The sequence below is a fragment of the Corythoichthys intestinalis genome, chromosome 4 (genome assembly GCF_030265065.1).
Source record: "Corythoichthys intestinalis isolate RoL2023-P3 chromosome 4, ASM3026506v1, whole genome shotgun sequence".
NCBI classification, from domain to species: Eukaryota; Metazoa; Chordata; class Actinopteri; order Syngnathiformes; family Syngnathidae; genus Corythoichthys; species Corythoichthys intestinalis.
Window position 1 is genome coordinate 40,502,093 of NC_080398.1, and position 20,667 is coordinate 40,522,759.

Genomic DNA, 20,667 nt, shown 5'->3' on the forward strand with positions numbered 1-20,667 from the left:
CTACCTTGCTTCCCCACATTGCTTCCCATGATATTTCTAATCGTAGGGAGAGGGATTGCAAGGCTTTAGCCAATTAAAAAAAGGCTCCAAAGGCTGCCAAAATTCACTCTACTCATGTTACGCTGCCTTTTATCTCTCGATATACGTAAAACGGCGCCATTACAGATTGAGCGCGTCAATGCGTGAGTGGGTCGTGCAGCGCACGCATTGATTGCGTTAAATATTTTAACGTGATACATTTTTTTGAAAAAGTAATTACTGCTGTTATCGGGATAAATTTGATAACCCTACCTTAAGCCTAAACTAAAGAGGATGAGTAACATATTATGTCTGTAACGTTAAATACAATTAGAAAATGATTTCATTAAAAAATATATATATATTAAAGGCATGGCCGATATTTTTTTGCCGATTCCGAAACTGAAAATGACGTGATCGGACCCGATCAATCGGCATCCCGATCGATCTCTAACATCTCTAATTATTATATCATTTCACATGTTATTTTGATGTTTTGGAGTGTCACTGATGGTTTGGTGAACTTGTTAGCGTGTTCTTTATGCTATAGTTATCTGAATAACTCTCGATAGCTATGTTACATTAATATACTGGCCACGTTTGCATTTCGTTGTTCATGCATCATGTAATATTATCATACTGTACACTTATTCAGCATGTTGTTCTCCTTTGTATGTTTATCTTAAATTGCCTTTCAAGGAGAAATATCTGTTCTATTTGTTGGATTTTAATCAAGCAAATTTCCCCCCAAAATGAGACTTATACTCTGGTGCGACTATATGTTTTTTTACTCTTCGTTGGGCATTTTATGGCTGGTGCGACTTATACTCAGGTGCGACTTATAGTCCGAAAAATACGGTAGCTGCAGACTTAAATTTTGACATTTTAAATTTAAACATTCGTACAATTGAATCTCCTTGCCAGATCCCTTTTTTTTTTTAAACATAACATTCGTGGTCTCCCCTGGGTTGCTCAGATTTGTGTCACATGAACGCAAAATAATAATAATAATGCATTTTATTTATAACGTACTTGATTAGTATCTGATTTTATCTGTGCTTGTGTCTGTTTTGCTTTTACTTTTATTCTTATTCTTTTATTTATTTTATTCATTATTATTTTTCTTTTTTGGCAATGTGTACATGAAACCGTAAAGTTTGAAAGCCATCTGCGACATTGCAGTCGCAAGAGACTAGTGCTGCATCTATCGATTATTTTAGTGGTCAATTAATCGATAAACCATTAGATCAAATAATCGAGTAATCGGATAAGGAACATAAAAAAAATAAATTACGTGAGCTGAGCCTCAAACGGTATAAAAAAATAAATAAATGAGGATCTGTGTACAACAAAAGAACTGGCTAACTTACATAGCAATAGTCCGCTAGTTTAAATGCTATAAAATGCTAACATTTTTTACAATGCATTTAACAAATGGTTTGGACACATATTTCTAAAAAATAGGCTAAATATACCTATAAACTAAATTATGAATGCATTAAAAAAAAAAAAAAACATTGGCTCGAACAAAAACTTAACTTATGTTGGACTTAACAGGGAGCACCTGGATTCAGCCATGTGAAATGAGACAGACTATAATGCAGTGTATCCACTCAAATCAATAAAACTACTAAATGCAAGCACTTTCAAAATAAACCATTAGAACGCCACTTTAATTAAACGAATACTCGAAGCAGCAAAATTTAATTCGAATCTTTTTTTCTAATCGAATACTCGAGTTAATCGATTAATCGTTGCAGCACTACAAGAGACGCATCTTTTGCCCAAAAGACGCTCTTGCCTCCACAATCAGAAATTTCCTATGCTCATTTTTCGAGTTAACAAAGAAATTTTCCCACACTAAATGGAGGCCTACAGAGATCAAACCCAACTAAGAAAACCCGCAGACACATAAAGTACAACTGGGTAAAATTCCGTCATAATACACCCAGCTGTTTTGGCGTCCATAAAACACGAACACACAGGCAGCCGCACAGACAAACTCGCCTTTATAGAGATTAAGATACAAATAAATTGTCACGAACTCAAAAATATCTGGCAATGCTCCTTAGAAATCAAACAAATCTATATTTATGATATCCACAAGATCATCCACTTATACGGTCTTTCACATGGTAGAGATTAGCCATCTTTGGCAATGCTGTTTACACAATACGCGGCATGACAAACTTAATAGATAAAGGGCCTTTATCTCATACCTAAATAGCTCAACTAAGTAGACTCAGGGTGAGGTTTTAAATTGTTAACCTGGAGTTTTTCCTATACATGTTACAGAGAAAGATGCTACATGATACTTATTTTTTCCTGATTGGTCTGTTGCAGTCATGTTACTTTGGACTCAACCATAATCATTTAACTTAATGAGAGCCGCCAGGTCAATGTGCCTTCATGGCAAACATTATGTCTTTGAATTATGTCTATGTGTGGGTGGAGGAACCCCGCTGTGTAAAGACCCTTTTGTAATTGCTTCACCTGCATATCATTATTGCTATACAAAACTAATCATCATTTTCAGGTCTTTTGCATTTGCTGCATTAATGTTGTAAAATTCATCCGCAAAAAAAAAAAACTGTTTTGCTTAGCGACAGTTTCGCTTGGCGACATGTCTATCAAAAGTAAACCAACCAAAACCCTACTAAAATAAAAGTCTGCTACTTTTGATTTCAAAGGGCCATTTTGCAGACAATTGCACGATTCACAAATACGTCCCGAGTCTTACCTGTTGTGGGAAAGTCAAGTCGAGTCATGGGGTTATGTCGAGTCAGGTCGAGTCGAGTCTCGAGGTCATTTCGAGTCGAGCCAAGTCACAAAGTTGTAAAGACGAGTCATGTCAAATAAAACGTTCGTCAAGTCGAATCACAGTTTAGTCAAGGCCTTTACTATTGTTTCGCCCATTGTTTGTTTTTCTTTACAACTGTGCAGAGACAGATCCCTTTTATATACACCTATCTTCATCATTCATAGATAAACCATCTTAGATCGGATTAAACTGTATTATATAAATACTAGCGATGTCCCAATCGCGTATTTTTGCACCCGAGTCCAAGTCACCTGATTTTGATAATCTGCCAATCAGTGTTGTTAATTTTACTTTAAAAAAAGTAATTAATTACAGTTACAAATTACTTCTCCCAAAAAGTAATTGCGTTAGTAACTCAGTTACCTGAATGTAAGATTAGTTACTTGGCAAAGTAACTAGTGATAATTTTCATGTTTTTTTTTCTCAATTTTTTTTTTTTTTTCAATAGTTTAAGTATAGTTGCTAGTAAATTTTCACAAAGTAAATGGGACTGATGGAGAGTTGTGAATAATTTAAATTTGTATCATTGAGTGTGGGTGAGCAGATGGTGTCAGAAAAGTTTGATGACAAGCTATAAAACCATTGGCACAGGTATGCGAGGGCTTATCCATCATTTCTAATTTGGTACTATTATTCCACTCACTTTTAAAACACATTCATGTTTTGTCTAGGGTTGCCCAAACATGCATTAGTTGCAAAATATTGTCTTGTTTTATGGGAACTGCAAAAAGAATAAAGATGAAACCACAGACGGAAAACCAATAATATCATTGCCAAAAAGCCCTGATCAAGCATTCAATCTGATTTTGGCATTATAATTTTTAATTTAGTTAATTTGTTAATAACTCTGACAGTACAGGCCGCAGGGCGTCAATTTTCCAAGGATGTAGTGATTTTGTATTAGCACTAAGGGTGCGACAGTATATTTAAATGTTCTTGTTTTGTTCTTTTACAGCGAATTTTGGGGATTACAAAGACTTTCAAACACAATTTAGGAAAATGACGCTAATAATTAGTGTAACACGGGTTTATGACGGTGTACATGGTCGTTGCATGGTGTCGATGAGGGGTCTAATAGTATATCGAAATGAGGATGTATCGCAGTACTTTGTATTCCAAAAGGTTATCGATATGCTCCCGCCAAGAACCGTTATATCTAGGGATGCTGCATCTATCGAATATTTTAGTAATCGAGTATTTGACTGAAAATTCTATCGATTAATCGGGTAATTGGATTAAAGATTTTATTTTTGGAACAGAGCAATTATTAATATACATGAGAAAACAAGACATTTCATCTAATATTTAACCATTTTCGGTCAAGCGTCTTTATTTTCCATGTAAATCGTTGAAACTAGGGCTGCAGCTATCGATTATTTTAGTTGTCGATTAACCGATGATCTAGTTAGTTCGAATAATCGAGTAATTGGATAAGGAACACGAAAAATTAAAATAACTGAGCCGAGCCTTAAACGGTATAAAAAAAATAAAATAAATAAGGATATATGTACAACAAAAGAACAATGGCTAACTTACATAGCAAAAGTCCGCTAGCTTAAATGCTATAAAACACTAAAGCTTTTTTAAAAATTTTTTTTTACAATGCTCTTAGCAAATAGTTCGGACACATATTCCCACAAAAAAAAAAACAACAACTGCTGAATATACCAATAATCTTAATTACAAATGCATTAGAAAAAACATTGGCTCCAACAAAAACTTATGCTTATGTTAACTAAAACTAGACTTATGTTTGTCTTAACATGGAGCAGCTGGATTCAGCCATGTGAAATGAGGCAGACAAGAGGGCAGTGTATCCACCCAAATCAATAAAACTAAATGCAAACACTTTCAAAATAAACGATTGCAGCGCCACTTTAATTAAACGAATACTCGAAGCAGCAATATTTAATTTGAATCTTTTTTTTCTAATCGAATACTCGAGTTAATCGCTTAATCGTTGCAGCTCTAGTTAGATCGTTTTAAAAATGCGTCACTGTGTTAGTGCCGCCACAATTAATCAATTAACTCGAGTAATTCGATTACAAAAAAGCTTTGAATTCAATTTCGCTGCTTCGAGTATTCGTTTAATTAAGAGTTTCATTGTTATGGTTTGCATTTAGTTTTATTGATTTGGGTGGATACACTGTCCTGTAGTGGCAACAATGAATATGACAAAACATGCCTGAATCCAGCTGCTCCCTGTTATGACCAACATAAGTTTTTGTTTTAGCTAATATGTTCATAAAATGTATTATTATTATTATTTGGCAGTTTTTGTGGGAATATGTGTTTGAACGATTTGTTAAAAGTAGCTCTGCAACGATTAATCAATTAACTCGAGTAATTTGATTAGAAAAAGCTTTGAATCAAATTTTGCTGCTTTGAGTATTCATTTGATGAAGAGATGCGTTGTAATGGTTTGTTTTGAAATTGTTTACATTTAGTTTTATTGATTTGGGTGGATACACTGCCCTCTAGTGGCAACAGTGAATGACATATAACTCATTTATTTCATTTATTTATTTTTATTTATTTTCCCTTCAGGCATGACAAATCTGAACAAACATACAGCATTTATATGTGTTTACAATTAATTCAACCCGAAAAGAAAAGGGCAGACGGGAGAAGCTGAAGCTTATTGAAACCCGCCCCCAGTATACCATATAGGACGCAGAAAATATCGAATAACAATTTTTGACCCTCAGATTTCATAGTAAATGCGTCCTTCGTCTTCGAGCGTCTGTGAAAATGTCAAAATTTACCATGGCTAAATCCAGCTGCTCCCTGTTAAGACCAACATAAGTTTTTCTTTGAGCTAATATGTTTTTTAATACATTCGTAATTTAGTTTACAGGTATATTTAGCAGTTGTTTTGTTGGAATATGTGAATGAATGATTTGTTAAGGGCATTGTAAAAAATTGTTAGCATTTTAAAGCATTTAAGTTAGCTGACTTCCGCTATGCAAGTTAGCTAGTTCTATTGTTGGATTCTCATTCATTTATCTTTTTATACCGTTTGAGGCCAAGATAAGGTATTTTAATTTATTTTTAAATGCATTTATTGCTCTTGTTAAATGAAACTGCAATTCTGCTAAGTATGAAGAAAAACTCGGGGAATTTTATTTCAAATTCGCATTAAATGCTCTTTTGACAGTGCAATCTTAGTCTTTTGTTTTACATCTTCTAAAACTTATTCTGCCACGAATTAAAAGTTTTTAATCAGATTACTCTATTATTCGAACTAGTTGATAATCTGTAAATGCCACCATATCAACAGGATGTAATCCGTAAATGCCCAAAAATCTACAAGAAGTGACCAAAAATCAATCTATTGCAGAATGATTTCCTGACCTATGTATCGATAATTGTTGTATCGCCATATGGTGAGATTGTTACCGTGAGCCTTGTATCACAAATCGTACCGTGAGCTACCCAGAAGTTCCCACCCTTAACGAGCACTGTCATATACTGAATAGCAGTCCACTTTTGTCTCAGGCAATTTTCCTTTTGATAGCATTTCAGTTTTTGACATGCAATTTCTCGCATCGATTGTAGTACGTAACAGCCCAGACTCCACATAAATGCCATCAGCCAAAAACATGGAGTTTAATTAAATATGTAATGAGACCCATTCTTAATATTCTATGTGAGTAGCAAAGAAGAATTTAAACAAGAACAGAAGAAGAATAAGAAGCTGTAGCAGTGGCGGCGGGTGTTTTTCAAATGCTAATCTGTTATCTGTAATCTGCTGGATGTTTGATGTCACAATAAAACAGTCTACTTTGGATTATACGGCTTTACGATAAGAAGTTATTCATTACATTTGTGTGTTTATTTACATCCTCAAACAAAATAGAGTAGGAGGTCATTTCGCTAATGTGCTGGTAGCAATGAATTATGCTGACAGCAATACAGAGTAGAGCAAAAGTGAACAAACACTAAGCACTTTGGGTGTTGAGAATTGAAAGGACTTTAGGGCGTTTTAAATCACTAGTAGACGTCCGATCCGTTCGAATTCAAACGGATTGGACGTCTATGGTCGTCAGTATCAGCCATTGCCAGGCAATGAGTTAATTTGGGGGCATTTGATGTCACTTCCCGTTGATTTTCGGTCAGTTCCTTTTCAGGCTGCCGTGGTGCAGTTGGTAGCTCGAGTTGTCCATAAGGCGCACCTGACTGTAAACCGCACCCTTCAAATTTGGCATGAAAACGGCATTTGTTGACAAATAAGCCGCACTGGACTATAAACCGCAGCTGTCCTCACTTAATATGGGATATTTACACCAAAAGATTACAACAGGTAACACTATTTGACCTTGTCACCGGTCGTCAAACATGCCTCCTAGCATGCATTGCAGCGCTACAGATGTAAATAACAAAATTCCTGTTCTGTGCTAATTGTTTATTCAGTTACTGTTCTAGTTGTTTCATTAATTGCTGGCTATGGAACTTTGTGACAACTTCATTTGACAGTGGCGCCATAAGACTGTCATAAGACCATCATAATTATGACATGACACTGCCATGAGCATTAATGAATGCCTATGACAGACATCATTTTGTATCATCCGGCAAATTATCTCACTTTGAATAGATGTAAAAGATCAGGGCTGGACATAAATGGAGTTAGTGACATAATTTGCCGGATGACACTTAATGGGATCTTTCATAAGCATTCATGATAATGTCATGTCACACCTATGACAGTCTTATGACGCCGCTGTTAAATAAAGTGTTACCTATTAACCCAAATAAATCAACAAATAAGCCGCATTGGACTATAAGCCTCGGGATTCAAAATGAGGGAAAAAAGTAGCAGCTTATAGTCCGAAAATTATGGTAGATAAATGCACTATATAAGCACTCTCCATTTACCATTTCCTTTTGGGGCCTTTACTGGTCACTTCTTGTTTAACTTTGGGGCATTTACAGGTTACTTCTTGTTGATGTTGGGTTATTGAAAAGGAAGTGACGCAAAAATGTCCCCAAGGGAATAGGAAGTGAAGAACAAAAAAGTCAATTTTCCCCTTTCATAGATTCTTTCATTGTCTTAACAAACAGGAGATGATGACAGGGACAAAAAAAAAGAAAGCAATCATCACCTTAGATGCATTTATTAAGGAAAGTTTAATTAACCCTTAGATCCATAAGTGGGTCAAAAATGACCCAGTGAGGTTGCTTTCTTGAAATATCTTCGGAATGAAAAATTGTTATCAATTAATATTCCAGGTATTCCTCAAAAAACATGTTTTTGATATAATGCCATTCAAATTTTTGATGAACTTTTATACATTTCAAGAAATTGTCATTTTTGTATTACTACCCTAAGATTCCACAAGTGGGTCAAAAATGACCCCTAAGCATTTTCTATGGAATCCAATGGGAATCTTTCATTCTTATCAACTTTGGCTCTCAGGAATAAATTTATCGTGGACCACACAGACGATGTATGTAAAAATTGACATCCCTTAAGAAGAGTATTTTACACAGCAAGAGCTGATACGTGTACTGTAAGTATTATGTCCATATAGTATTTTGTGTGTGTGTCTTTCATGACTATGATTATTTATCAACAAATTAACCTACATCATAACTAGCTAGCTAACTAAGGCTAGGTCCTAATGCACAATTCAGATTTTTTGTCATATCTGTTTTTTTGGCGTACCCATTCAGACTGCGTTTGTCCATCACACATGCGCTCTAATTCGCAGACCGAGATACGTTGAGCAAACTGGCCCGCATGCGCATTGGAGCAGAGAGAAAACCGAGCATTGTCAGGCTATTCTCAACCCATTTTATTTTTTCATGACTGTTGTCAAGCCCGCTCCTTCCCTAAAAGCCGCGTTCAAGCTAGGCGCTAACGCTAATGCACATCTGCACCACTACCGTAGGACCCTGTCTCTCGCTTAACTTACGAAAGTGACCTGGATCGAATTTAAAAATGGTCCACTTTTATGCGACTTTTCCCGTTCAGTCGAGTCGGAAAAACACAAAAAAATCGGATTTGTGCTAGATTTACAGCTGAAATGGTCCTATAGATGTTGGATGACGGAGAGGCAGTGACGGGGTTGGACTCAAGTGTCCGAAATTTCTGATGATGACGACCCAGACTATTGTCCAGGTGGCGGTGGCAGTTGTCCACCTGGAAATCCAACTGAACAGGATCAATGTGACTCATAAAATTCCACTTAAGTGTCCTCTGAAGTAGAAAGTGTCCAAATCATGGCCAACAGAATGAGTTGGTAGAGCTCTTACTAGAGAGAATTTCCTCCCACCCAGGGCAGAACACAGAGGCACAATATCCTCAGAAATCGGTCAGTGCCTCCACAAGGGCTTAGCACCGCTGTCTCACCAAAAAGATGCATGGGAGCTCTTCATCATTGATGATAAAATACAAGGAAGGATGAAGTCTGTTGCTATTCTGTTGTCTTTTTTTGTTGTTTTGTTGTTTTGTTTGTTTGTTTTTTTTTTTCAAAAAAATGTTAATTGAATCAAAGATATTTCACGCATGAAATCATTCTTGTGTGGCCCTAAATATCATACTAATTAATATACAAGTGATTATTCTTCACCAAAATGGCATAAAAACACATTGGTTCTAATATGGGTCATTTTTGACCCACTTATGGAAGAGTGTAGGGTCCAGTAACTTGTGCATGTAAGGGTTAAAAGCTGGCAGGCCAGGACAAACGCACCAGAGAGCCTCACCCCAGTGCCTAAGAAAAAATCTGCCCCGAAATCTCAGCACATACACTTTTTTATCATTTCCAGTATAGATAGGCAGGCCCCCATGTTAACCCATTAAGATGCTCCCAAGAAAGTGGAATTTTACTTGGCAGCTGTGTTATGTTTATGACCTTGCTTCAGAGAAGAAGCTGTGACCTGCAGTTGATATCATATAAATGCCCATGAGCCTGGTTGTGAATGCTCTGGTTTCAGTGCCATTGACAGCGCTAGACGTCCAATCCAGTCAAAATGAATTAGATGTCTAGCACCGTCATTGGTAGTCAGTGAACTAGTAGACAGTATTCTAGATTTTGGTTGCAACCTGTTGGTTCTTTTTTTTTTTTTTTTTTTTTTTAAACAGTGCCACCTTTGTAAAACGATATATCGATTCTTGATGGGAGCATATCTATAACCTTTTGGGCTACAAAGTGTCGCGACATATCACCTTTTCGATGTGTCACACTCAGTTTTATAAATGTAATTGATTGGGAGTGCAGCAAGTGAAGATGAGGTTAGTTTAAGGGACCGGAGAATCATATATTACATCTCATGTTCACAGACGGAGGTTGCCGAGGAGATAAATGGACTGGGGACGGCACATACAAGCCATGTAAGATATGAGGGATCCATCAGGCGCCGACACGGGGACCGGGCAGAGCAGTGAAGCAGCCACATTCAATTACCCACAACCTATTTTCTAGTCTTCCTGGATAAATTGGAGGCTTATGGCCACCGGTCAGTGGACAGTCACACTTGTGTGTCCGTCTGCCTCCTGCATCCACCATCTTGTCTTCAAATGTCTCCCGTTGAGTTAACATTAACCGAGAAATACTTTATTTGAATTTAGTTTAGTTTTAATCCATTAGCCTACAATGTGCACATTGATCTGATAGTTGGGAGTGACTGTGGAAACAAAACTTTGTGTGTGTGGTAAATATCGTAACACACGTGACTGCCACCTACAGCACAGGAGTGGAACAGTATTACATTTACCTTTTATTTTTAAAGCAGGCAAGTAAACTTGTTTTTTTTTTTTTTAACGGAAATTGAGATCCATTCAGATACATTGCTTCCTGAAAGAGTTTTTAATTATAAAAATTTTCATACTATTTCACCTCTTTTTAGGACAATTACACGCATTTATATCAAATTCTAATGAACCTAAAGTGACACAATTATCATTATTACTGCGATACAAGACAAACTGTCATCCCATGCCGTATGAGTACTGCTTAATCATCACTGTGGCGAGCCGTAATAACAAACAGGAGTTCTCAGCTCGTCACATGAAATCATCACTATAGATTTTTTTTCTTGAGTGAATGGCCAAACTGAGCAAACACAATGGAACTTACAAATGCAGCTGTTTATCCACCAATTCCAATCCCAGCATCAGTAAACAGAGTTGCAAAAGGCTTGTTATCTGTTAAACATTGTATGCAGCGAAGATTTGTTTTATCCGTGTGAATTATCAGCATTGCGCTGCTTCTGGATAAGCCATTCTTCTCTTTCCGGCATGTGATTGCGATTCAAACCGCAGGCTAAAGCACTTGGCCCTCAAATGGAGGACAACAGACCCGGACCAACACTCGGAATATCATCTAACAAGCTTTTTTTTATATATATATATATTTCTGCTGTGAACTGAATTGAGTTTACAATTAGTAGACGTCCAATTCATTTGAACTGGGAGGGTGGCAGCGAATGAACATCCGTTCATTGTAAATTTTACTGCTTGTGAACTGAATTTAAATTTGCAAGGAGTAAAATTGCGGGCTAAATCTCATGGCCCTTAAATAGAGGACAACAGACCCAGAAAAATTTTTTTGAAAAAAATAACTGGTGGATTTATTTGATAAAATCATTGTAACAATTTGCACTTTTATTCAGTAATTTTTACTCCTTGCAATATTAAATTCCGTTCACAAGCAGTAAAATTTACTTAATAAAAGTAAGTGCAAATTGTTACGATTTTTTTTTTCAAACTATGCAGAATTGCACTTTCAGCAAAAATAAATTAAAATACTTGAGCTTAGCCTCAAAGGGTATAAGTAAAATCAATGAGGATCTCAGTACAATAAAAGAACAATTGACTAACTTGCATAGCAAAAGTCCGCTAGCTTAAATGCTATAAAATGCTAACTAATTATCTTTCTTTTTTTTTTTTTTTTTAAACAATGCTCTTAATTAATTGTTCAAACACATAATTCCACAAAAACAGCTAAATATACCTACATTGAAAAAAATAACTGGCGGATTTACTTGATAAAATCATTGTAACAATTTGCACTTTTACTCAGTAAATTTTACTCCTTGCAATATTAAATTCCGTTCACAAGCAGTAAAATTTACTTAATAAAAGTAAGTGCAAATTGTTACAATGATTTTATCAAGTAAATCCACCAGTTATTTTTTTCAATGTAGGTATATTTAGCTGTTTTTGTGGAATTATGTGTTTGAACAATTAATTAAGAGCATTGTTAAAATTAGCATTTTATAGCATTTAAGCTAGCGGACTTTTGCTATGAAAGTTAGTCAATTGTTCTTTTATTGTACTTAGATCCTCATTGATTTTACTTATACCGTTTGAGGCTAAGCTCAAGTATTTTAATTTATTTTTGCCGAAAGTGCAATTCTGCATAGTTTGAAGAAACACTCGGCGATCCTATTTTGTATTTGCATTTAATGCTCTTTAGAAAGTGCAATCTTGGCAAGCCTTTGTTTTTGATCTCCTGAAATTTATTCTGCATTGTACTATTTGATAGAATAATCAATTACTTAAATAATCCATAGCTGCAGCCCTCATTCCCCTAGAAATGATGTTTTTTTGTTTTGTTTTGTTTTCATCCGCATTCCCGTGAATTAAACAAATATAAAGGGGAAAAAAAGTTGCACCATCCAATTCCCTTTCCGTAAGTCTTTTCTGATCATGTAGTGTTTGGTTCCAGTACAGATTTACAGTTTAAAGATTAAGCTAGTCGATTAATCGACAACTAATCGATTAGCAAATTAAATGACAACTATTTTGATAAGCAATTAATTGTTTAGGAACTTCTTCACCTTAAATTTGTCGAAATTCTTGAAATCATAACATATATACAACTTTTCAGTTGTAAATATTTATTTATATATATATTTCTTCATTATATTTTTGTTCAAAGTAGGACATCAACAAAAATCTGCTTTTACTTTGGAAAACAATTCACATATTTGCCAATATTCAGGCATTTTACAGCCTAAAGTAGCTTCTTAATAAGGCTGCAACAACTACTCGATTATTAAATTAGTTGCCAAAAAATTTGATAATCAATTTTTGCCAGCAGCTATGGCTAGGTTCATGCAGGTGCATCTTAATGCACTATTCTGATTTTTTGTCATATCTGTTTTTTCGCGGAAGTAAAACACAGTCAGCACGGTCTTCGCAATGGTCCCACAGTTGTCGCACACTTGTCTTGGCCGATCTCAGGGTGAACGGAAACTTTCTGAAACCCAAAAAGGCTCACACGCCTCTCCCTGGTGCAGCTACAAAAGCCTTCAGCACTTTGGCTGGTGTGATGCAAAAAATAAACGAATTAATCCGCAAATTCAGCTGAATCCGCAGTCCATCTGCATGCTATAAAGCAATGCTGTATTGTGAGATGCTGACCCGGGTGACGTCACATTCTCATTCGTCCTAAACACGAGACTAAGGCCGGAGGTCACTCATTTTCATGGCGCGGGATTCAAAAATTGAATATATAAAAAATTCGCTTCCACACACATCCAAGCGGTCCATTTCATTCGGGAGCATAAAACACTGCATGAAATATGAAATAAATGTGCTTTTTGGTGTCATACGCACTTTAAAGCTGCTGATACAGAATGGGTCTTTGATTATTTTATTTACTGTTTTGAACTGTTAACTTGATACTGAAATAGTAGTTGTTTGGTTTAGCCTGAGAAGATTTTTGAACAATTTTGGAACTAATGTATGTAACATTAAAAGTAAGCCTGAACAATATACCGTTTAAACATCGCCATCGCGATGTGCGCGTGCGCGATAGTCCCATCACAAGCACGTGCGATAGTTTTGTTTTTTTTTTAATCCACATACGCCTTGCTTTCTGCTCTGCGCACAGCCTCACACCCTCCCTCTCCCAGCCCTTTGTTCCTCTCAGTCACTGCAGCACTTGCTTATTAAAGTTAACGATGGCTTTGATCTGGCCAAAGAATCCAGGCAGCAATCTGTCAATCATCGTTTAACTTGTTAAACAGTTTCTGCAAGGAAGCCGCGCTGGAATGAATGTGTGTGCGTGCGTGCGTGCGTGTGGAGACGTTGGAGACATATAAATGCCAGAAGTGATCATTAGGAGTTTGAAATTTCTACATGTCACTCCAACTGTCACAGCTAAGGTAGATAAACAGAAATATTTAATAAAGCCAAGCATTTTATCTACTACAGTACTTTAGTCTTGTTCAAAAATTATTTGGTTGGACAGTATTGTTCAAAACTGATCATAATTATGACATTTGAAGTGCTTAGAAACCATTTATTTATATACATTTTTTAAAATCACTTTGGGGGGAAAAGTGAGGAAAAAAAACATTTCTTCTATGTGTGTTTCCAATGCCAAATCGGAATAATTACATTGAGCACAAAAAACACACACACAAAAAAAAATTGGGGGGGGTGCGCTACTTCGCGGTTTTTCACTTATCGCGGCGGGTTCTGGTCCCCATTAACCACGAAAAACGAGGGATCACTGTACACTGTGGTGATGGCGAGTCATCAAAAGTCTTTCCAAACAGCTATTCAAGTGACCAAGTCAAAATTTATTTTTAAAAAAAAATATATTTTTTTTAATATCGCAATTAGGGGTGTCAAACGATTAAAATTTTTAATCGCGTTAATTACAGCTTAAAAATTAATTAATCGTAATTAATTGCAATTAATCGCAATTCAAACCTTCTATAAAATATGCCATATTTTTCTGTAAATTATTGTTGGAATGAAAAGATAAGACACAAGATGGATATATACATTCAACATACGGTACATACAGTGGGAGAACATGTATTTGATACTTGGTTTTCTCATTGTCGGTGTATCAAATACTTGTTCTCCCCACTGTAAGTACTGTATTTCTTTATTATAACAATAAACCAACAAGAAGGCATTACCATTATTAACATTCTTGGATAAAAAGACTTGTAGTTCTTAAAAGATATATTAAAACCCCTGTTCATGTTTTTGTTTTAATAAAATTTTAAAAATTTATATCAAAAAATAAACTAGTAGCCCGCCATTGTTGATGTCAATAATTACTTACACAATGCTCATGGGTGCTGAAGCCTATAAAATCAGTCGCACCCAAGCGCCAGCAGAGGGCGGCAAAACTCCGAAAAACACAACAACTACACCTTTCACTCTGCTGTCATTTTAATCTGTTTGAGCGGGGCATTTGTGCGTTAAGTGCGTCAAATATTTTGACGGGATTGATTTAAAAAAATAATTAACGTTCGTTAACGCGATAATTTTGATAGCCCTAATCGCAATATAATATCGCAATATATCGCAAACCCCCCAAAAATCGCAACAATAGTTTTTTTCCAATATCGTTCAGGCCTCATTAAAAGTGTGTGTGTGGGGGGAGGGGGGGGGCATCAATAATCGATTTGTGATCGATTTTAATCGTAGTCGAATCGTTTCGTGCCCTAAGATTCCCACCTCTACCTTTAGTGCTGCTGTGACATGACTGTCAATCAAATTGCTTTTCCAGGGAAGTTGGGTGAGTAAAGCAAGTGGGTGTGCATAGTATAAGGCAGGCACGCATTGCAAGCACTAAGTTACTTGTAGGCAAAATGCTGTGCTTTCACACCATAAAATCTAGAAACAGAAGGTCAGATATGTTCTACTACTTCAGACAGAGTTCATTTGCAGGGTTCTTTATGAGTACGTGTAACTACACATCATTATTATGACGGTAGTCGAGCCTTTCTTAGCTTCTGTCAGCCTGGTCAACGAACCACTGTGTTTCAGTGCAGGTTGAAGAGCACTCAATGATTAATTCATGAGCATATTCTGTATGTCAAGGAAACATTTTTGATACAAGCTACTATCATTGCAAGTTTACCCACCTTTTTAAACAAGCTTGTTTGTAAATACAAGAGTATGACTCACCTAATTTCATCAAAGACGCCAGTAGGACCCATAATGAGATCTCGAAGGGGGTCTGGATGTGTTTGTACTCGAAACTGAGCACCGGGAAAGGCTTTTTGGTAAAGTTGCGGTGGTGCTCCTTCTCCACGTTATGGTCGTTCGACTCATCTCCGTGACCCACGTCGGGGGAGCTGGAGGCTCCGAGAGGCAGGACGGAGACCACCAGGAGGACCAGGAGCACCAGCATGATGAGTCCGCGCTCCGATAAGCTGCTACCGGACCCGCCCGGGTGACGCGAGCCTGTACTCGGGGACATTTTAGGGAAGAGATGGAGGTGACGAGGCTTGTTTAAAGTTCAAGAAGTTGGAACGTTTGTTGGTTCGAACTTCGCCACATGAACAAACCGAGTCTACAAGTGTGGAACCATGACAAAGACTCGGAATAGGGATATTTTTCGGTTAGCTAACCGATGTGGAGTGTCTTGGCTAGCCAGGTGAGGAGCCGAGGGCCGTGGAAGGGAAGCAGGAAACGTCACAAAAAATGAAAGAGCCTCATCGTACAATATGTAAGACCACGAAATTTTCCGGAATGTTCTAACAAGTTTGTCCGCGTGACTTGCAACAAGCGCGGATGTCCTCTCCGGGGAAAGGTGTCATTGTTGATGCTGGAGACAAGCGACAGGCAGCGGCATCCCCCTCCGCGTCTTTCCGTCCCCTTCCCGGCAAAGTCGCTCGCGAGGCGGCGGCGTCGCTCGGATTCTGCTCTGACCTTGACGTGCAGCTGCGACACAACCGCGCCGCATTTTGTCTCGTCGCCGAGTAAACGCGAACTTTTTCAAATGGTTTTGCTAGTCAATGTCCGCGTGTGCGTGTAGTGGCAATTCAGGCGTCTCCCGCCCCCGCGGAGGCGGAGGAGGAGGAGGACCTTGGCGAGGGTCAGTTTAGGGAAGGTACAACCGTGATGTAGACCGCCTCGTAGGGGCGGTGTTTGTCGCTTTTTTTACCCGGCTTGATGAGCCAGGTCGCCTCTATTAACTGCTCGGCTCATGTCGCGTGGTTGTGTGTTTGCTTCTTTCAACCTTCAAAGCCTTCAACGTGTATTCCAGGGAAAACGCCTGGTAAGGAGGGGAAGGCGGTAGTTGTGAAACAGCGACACTGACAGGCATGGAGGTTTAAGCCGTCGGCGTTGGGAGGGACACCGTCTCATGACTCTCATCATGTGTTTTCTTGGTTCATTTCACGTTGAAACAAATTTGCTTTGATAATCACCCTCTGCAAGTCATTTTTAAATGCACGGCACTAAAGTGTTCCCTCGTTTTTCGCGGTCAATGGGGACCAGAACACCCTGCAATAAGTGAAAAACCGCGAAGTAGCGCCTCCCCTCCCAATTTTTTTTAGTGCTGTCAAACGATTAAAATTTTTAATCGAGTTAATCACAGCTTAAAAATAAATCACAATTCAAACCATCTCTAAAATATGCCATATTTTTATGTAAATTTCTGTTGGAATGGAAAGATAAGACGGATATATACATTCAACATACTGTACATCAGTACTGTATTTGTTTATTATAACAATAAATCCACAAGATGACATTAACATTATTAACATTCTTTCTGTGAAAGGGATCCACGGATAGAAAGACTTGTCATTCTTAAAGTGCATGTGACACGAAAAAGCATGTATATTTCATAATACACGCGGTATTTTATGCTCCTGAATGATATGGACCGCTTGGATGTGTGTGTCAAAATTATCGTGTTAACGCGCGGTAATTAATTTTTTTAATTAATCACGTTAAAATATTTGACGCAATTAACGCTCATGTCCCGCTCAGACAGTATTCTGCCTTTTGGTAAGTTTTACAGCAAGGTTTTTTGTGGTCGCGTCGCGACATGGTTTATTGCTTTCTTGCCAGTTCAATATGGCTGCACGACGTCTCGGGCTGACGCCTACGTTGTAATGTTGTGCTTATATGATCCTTGGACAAGATTTGTCCGTAAGTATGGTTGTTGTAAAGAACGTACATATTATGTTAGTAAGCGAAATGTTATATTTTTTGTATGAGACGCTTTTTGTTTATGTTTAGTGAACCTGTATAGCGTGCTAAGCTAACGTTGTTGCTAATGCAATGCTTGTGTACTTTTTTTGTAGTTTCACTACGGTCTAAAGAGGACAGTGGTTTGAGGCCATTTTATTAATAAATCAGATGAAAAAGGAAGAAGTCTGATTATTAAGGCGTCGTTCACTAGCTGTCTAGCTTTGGAAAAAGTAGACGCTTCGGAGTGAGGACAGCATAGACAGATTTAAATGACAGTAGAGTGAAATGCCCACTACAGTCCTTATGTACCGTATGTTGAATGTATATATCCATCTTGTGTCTTATCTTTCCATTCCAACAAATTATTTTACAGAATATATATATATAATTCACAGAAAAATATGGCATATTTTATGATGGTTTGAATTGCGATTAATTGCGATTAATCACGATTAATTAATTTTTAAGCTGTAATTAACTCGATTAAAAATTTTAATCATTTGACAGCCCTACTATATTTATTTAGTTTTTTTTATCGCGCGCCATGAAAATGAGTGACTTCCGGCTTCGGTCTTGCATTGAGGAGGAGGGCGCTGTGACGTGTGCGGTAGAAGACGTCCTCTTCACTACACGGCGTACTGTTGTGTATGAGGACGAAGGATACAGCTGATTTTGCGGATTAATACGTTTATTTTTCGCATCACGCCAGCCAAACGGCTGCAGAAAAATCATTCTGTATGAGGGAGAGGCGTATGCGCCCTTTTGGAGTTTCAAAAGGTTCCCATTCACCGTGGATATTTACTGTGGGACCATTGGACTTACGAGGAAGTGAGTAAACATCTTGTTTTGTATTATGTCAAATACGAACACAGCGATTACAAAGTAAACACTACAAACTTTCTTTAAATAAAGGTCTACTTACGTTTGATCATTGATAGGCATGTAAAAAGCTCTACTCATGCACATTAGCAGCACGTTAGCTGCACAACAACTGCAGCCACCCTCCTCCGAGGAACGAACTGTAAATTGCTCTCCGCCGGGCGGTTTTGTCGATCCGCAAAGACAATCGACAACCCAGTAGTCATGTCAATAAATCCAGGCTCGTTATGTGTGATTTTCCGCTTCGAAGACTTTGAAACATCACTCGGTTCGGGTTAGCATGTCGGCTAGCTGTCATGCCTTTTGGTTTGTTTACATTCTCCGAAGCCGGGGAAGGGAAATGACATATGTCCAATTTAGGTGTCATAAAATATCGTTCGGGAGGTGTGACAGTAAAGGTGAAATCGACAGTTTTGACCATTATGGAGTAATTTTGCCATGTCGTCCTGAATAAATGCATTTTTATTATTTCATATTCCATTTAGCACAAGACTGTTATTTGTCATGACCATGCCATTTATTTAGCAATTGGGGAAAATACTTGGATAAAAAGAATATCCTGTGAAAATATTGAAGTAAAGAGACAGAAACAATGACATTTTGCAACTCTCTTCGTCGCGTTTTCCTCGTTGTGAATAGTTCCCCCTCGACGGGCTGACTGGTCCTTCTCAAGCCATTTATATAGCTATTGGGGAAAAATACTTGGATAAAAAGAATATCCTATAAAAATATTGGAGTAGAGAGACTGAAACAATGACATTTTGCGGCTCTCTTCGTCGCGTTTTCCTCGTTCTGAATAATTCCCCCTCAATGGGCTGAATAGTAAAACCGATGAGCCCAGTCTACCGCTGACGTCATCCACCTGTTGGGGACGCTAAAGCCCTATAATGGTAGGCGTGGCTAACCGGCAGATTAAAAGACTAATTTCTCGTCATCTGCGCTTTGCTAAATTGTTGTATATAGTCGAATCGTCTCAAAATATGATTCTAATTCACATAATAATGCCATTTAAGACTTTTTTTCTCTTGTCGTATGCTCTTTAAAGGATAAATGTTGTGAGTTTGTATATTGCAGGGTGACCAAACGTCCTCTTTTGCCAGGACAAGTCCTACTTTCACGTAGTATCCTTGTCGTCCGGGCGGGTTTTATAAATTCATAAAAATGTCCGGTTTTTATGATTTTTCACGGGACCAATTTGAAGAGAATCTCTCCGGCCCCTGGGTGGCAGCGACTGCCTGCGATGACATGTCTCCTAGTAGTAGGGAGGGAAGGAGTACTTCTTATTGTTTTTGTTGGCAGTTTACCCCTATCATGAGGCATTACCGCCATCTACTGGGTTGACAATTTGGCCACAACGCCTGCCCAGTTAAGTTTTCTGCGATAAATACGTATATAATGGCAACTGTTGACTTCTGTCGGAGCTTTGACTGTAAAATCCCGTTTGGTGTTGCATCGTTGCGCTTCCGATGATTCTAAACTTTAATAGCAAAGTTTGATTTTTGCGTAAGTAAATCGTAGTTTTGAACTGCTACGTTTGGAAACATGCTGGTTGAATAGTTTGTCAGTTTATTTCGGTTTTTGTTTGTGTGCAATCTAGAACATTGAATGAGAATATCAATTGAATGGGAATAACAATTTGTCAAGGACAATTGTCAAGATAGTAATTTATAAAAATGTTTAGTTGGCACATAGCCTACTTTGTGTATGAGGATTGACTGGACTACATTTCTATGGGTCACATGGAGTCTGTACTCATCAGAAAAGCAGAGAGAGAGAGGTGGACTTGATTTGATTGAACATTTTTTCCCAGATTTTTTTTTTTTTTTTTTTTTTTTTTTTGCTTTTACCACGAGTTTGCGACACTATTTAATTACAATTTTAAATTACATGACTTGCATAAAAACTCCCCGTCCATCCTCATAGCTTCTGCTATGGCGTTCCATGGGTAATAGTCTGATTGGATGTTTTCCGAGGCACCCTTAAGTGCACGCTACGGTGATGTTGTTTTGTTCATGTGATGCTGAAGTGAGAAACAGAGACA

At 37.6% G+C, this 20,667-nt stretch overlaps 1 protein-coding gene across 1 annotated transcript in view; it reads right to left on the bottom strand.

Annotated features, from left to right (window-relative positions):
• LOC130914429 (sodium/hydrogen exchanger 1-like) overlaps window positions 1-16,771 on the bottom strand; it is a 96,615-nt gene extending 79,844 nt beyond the window's left edge. Inside the window, exon 1 of the mRNA XM_057833602.1 lies at window positions 15,729-16,771. Coding sequence (XP_057689585.1) covers window positions 15,729-16,023 — 295 coding nt within the window. The 5' untranslated portion in view covers window positions 16,024-16,771. The remainder of the gene's footprint in view (window positions 1-15,728) is intronic.
• Between the last annotated feature and the right edge of the window lie 3,896 nt (window positions 16,772-20,667).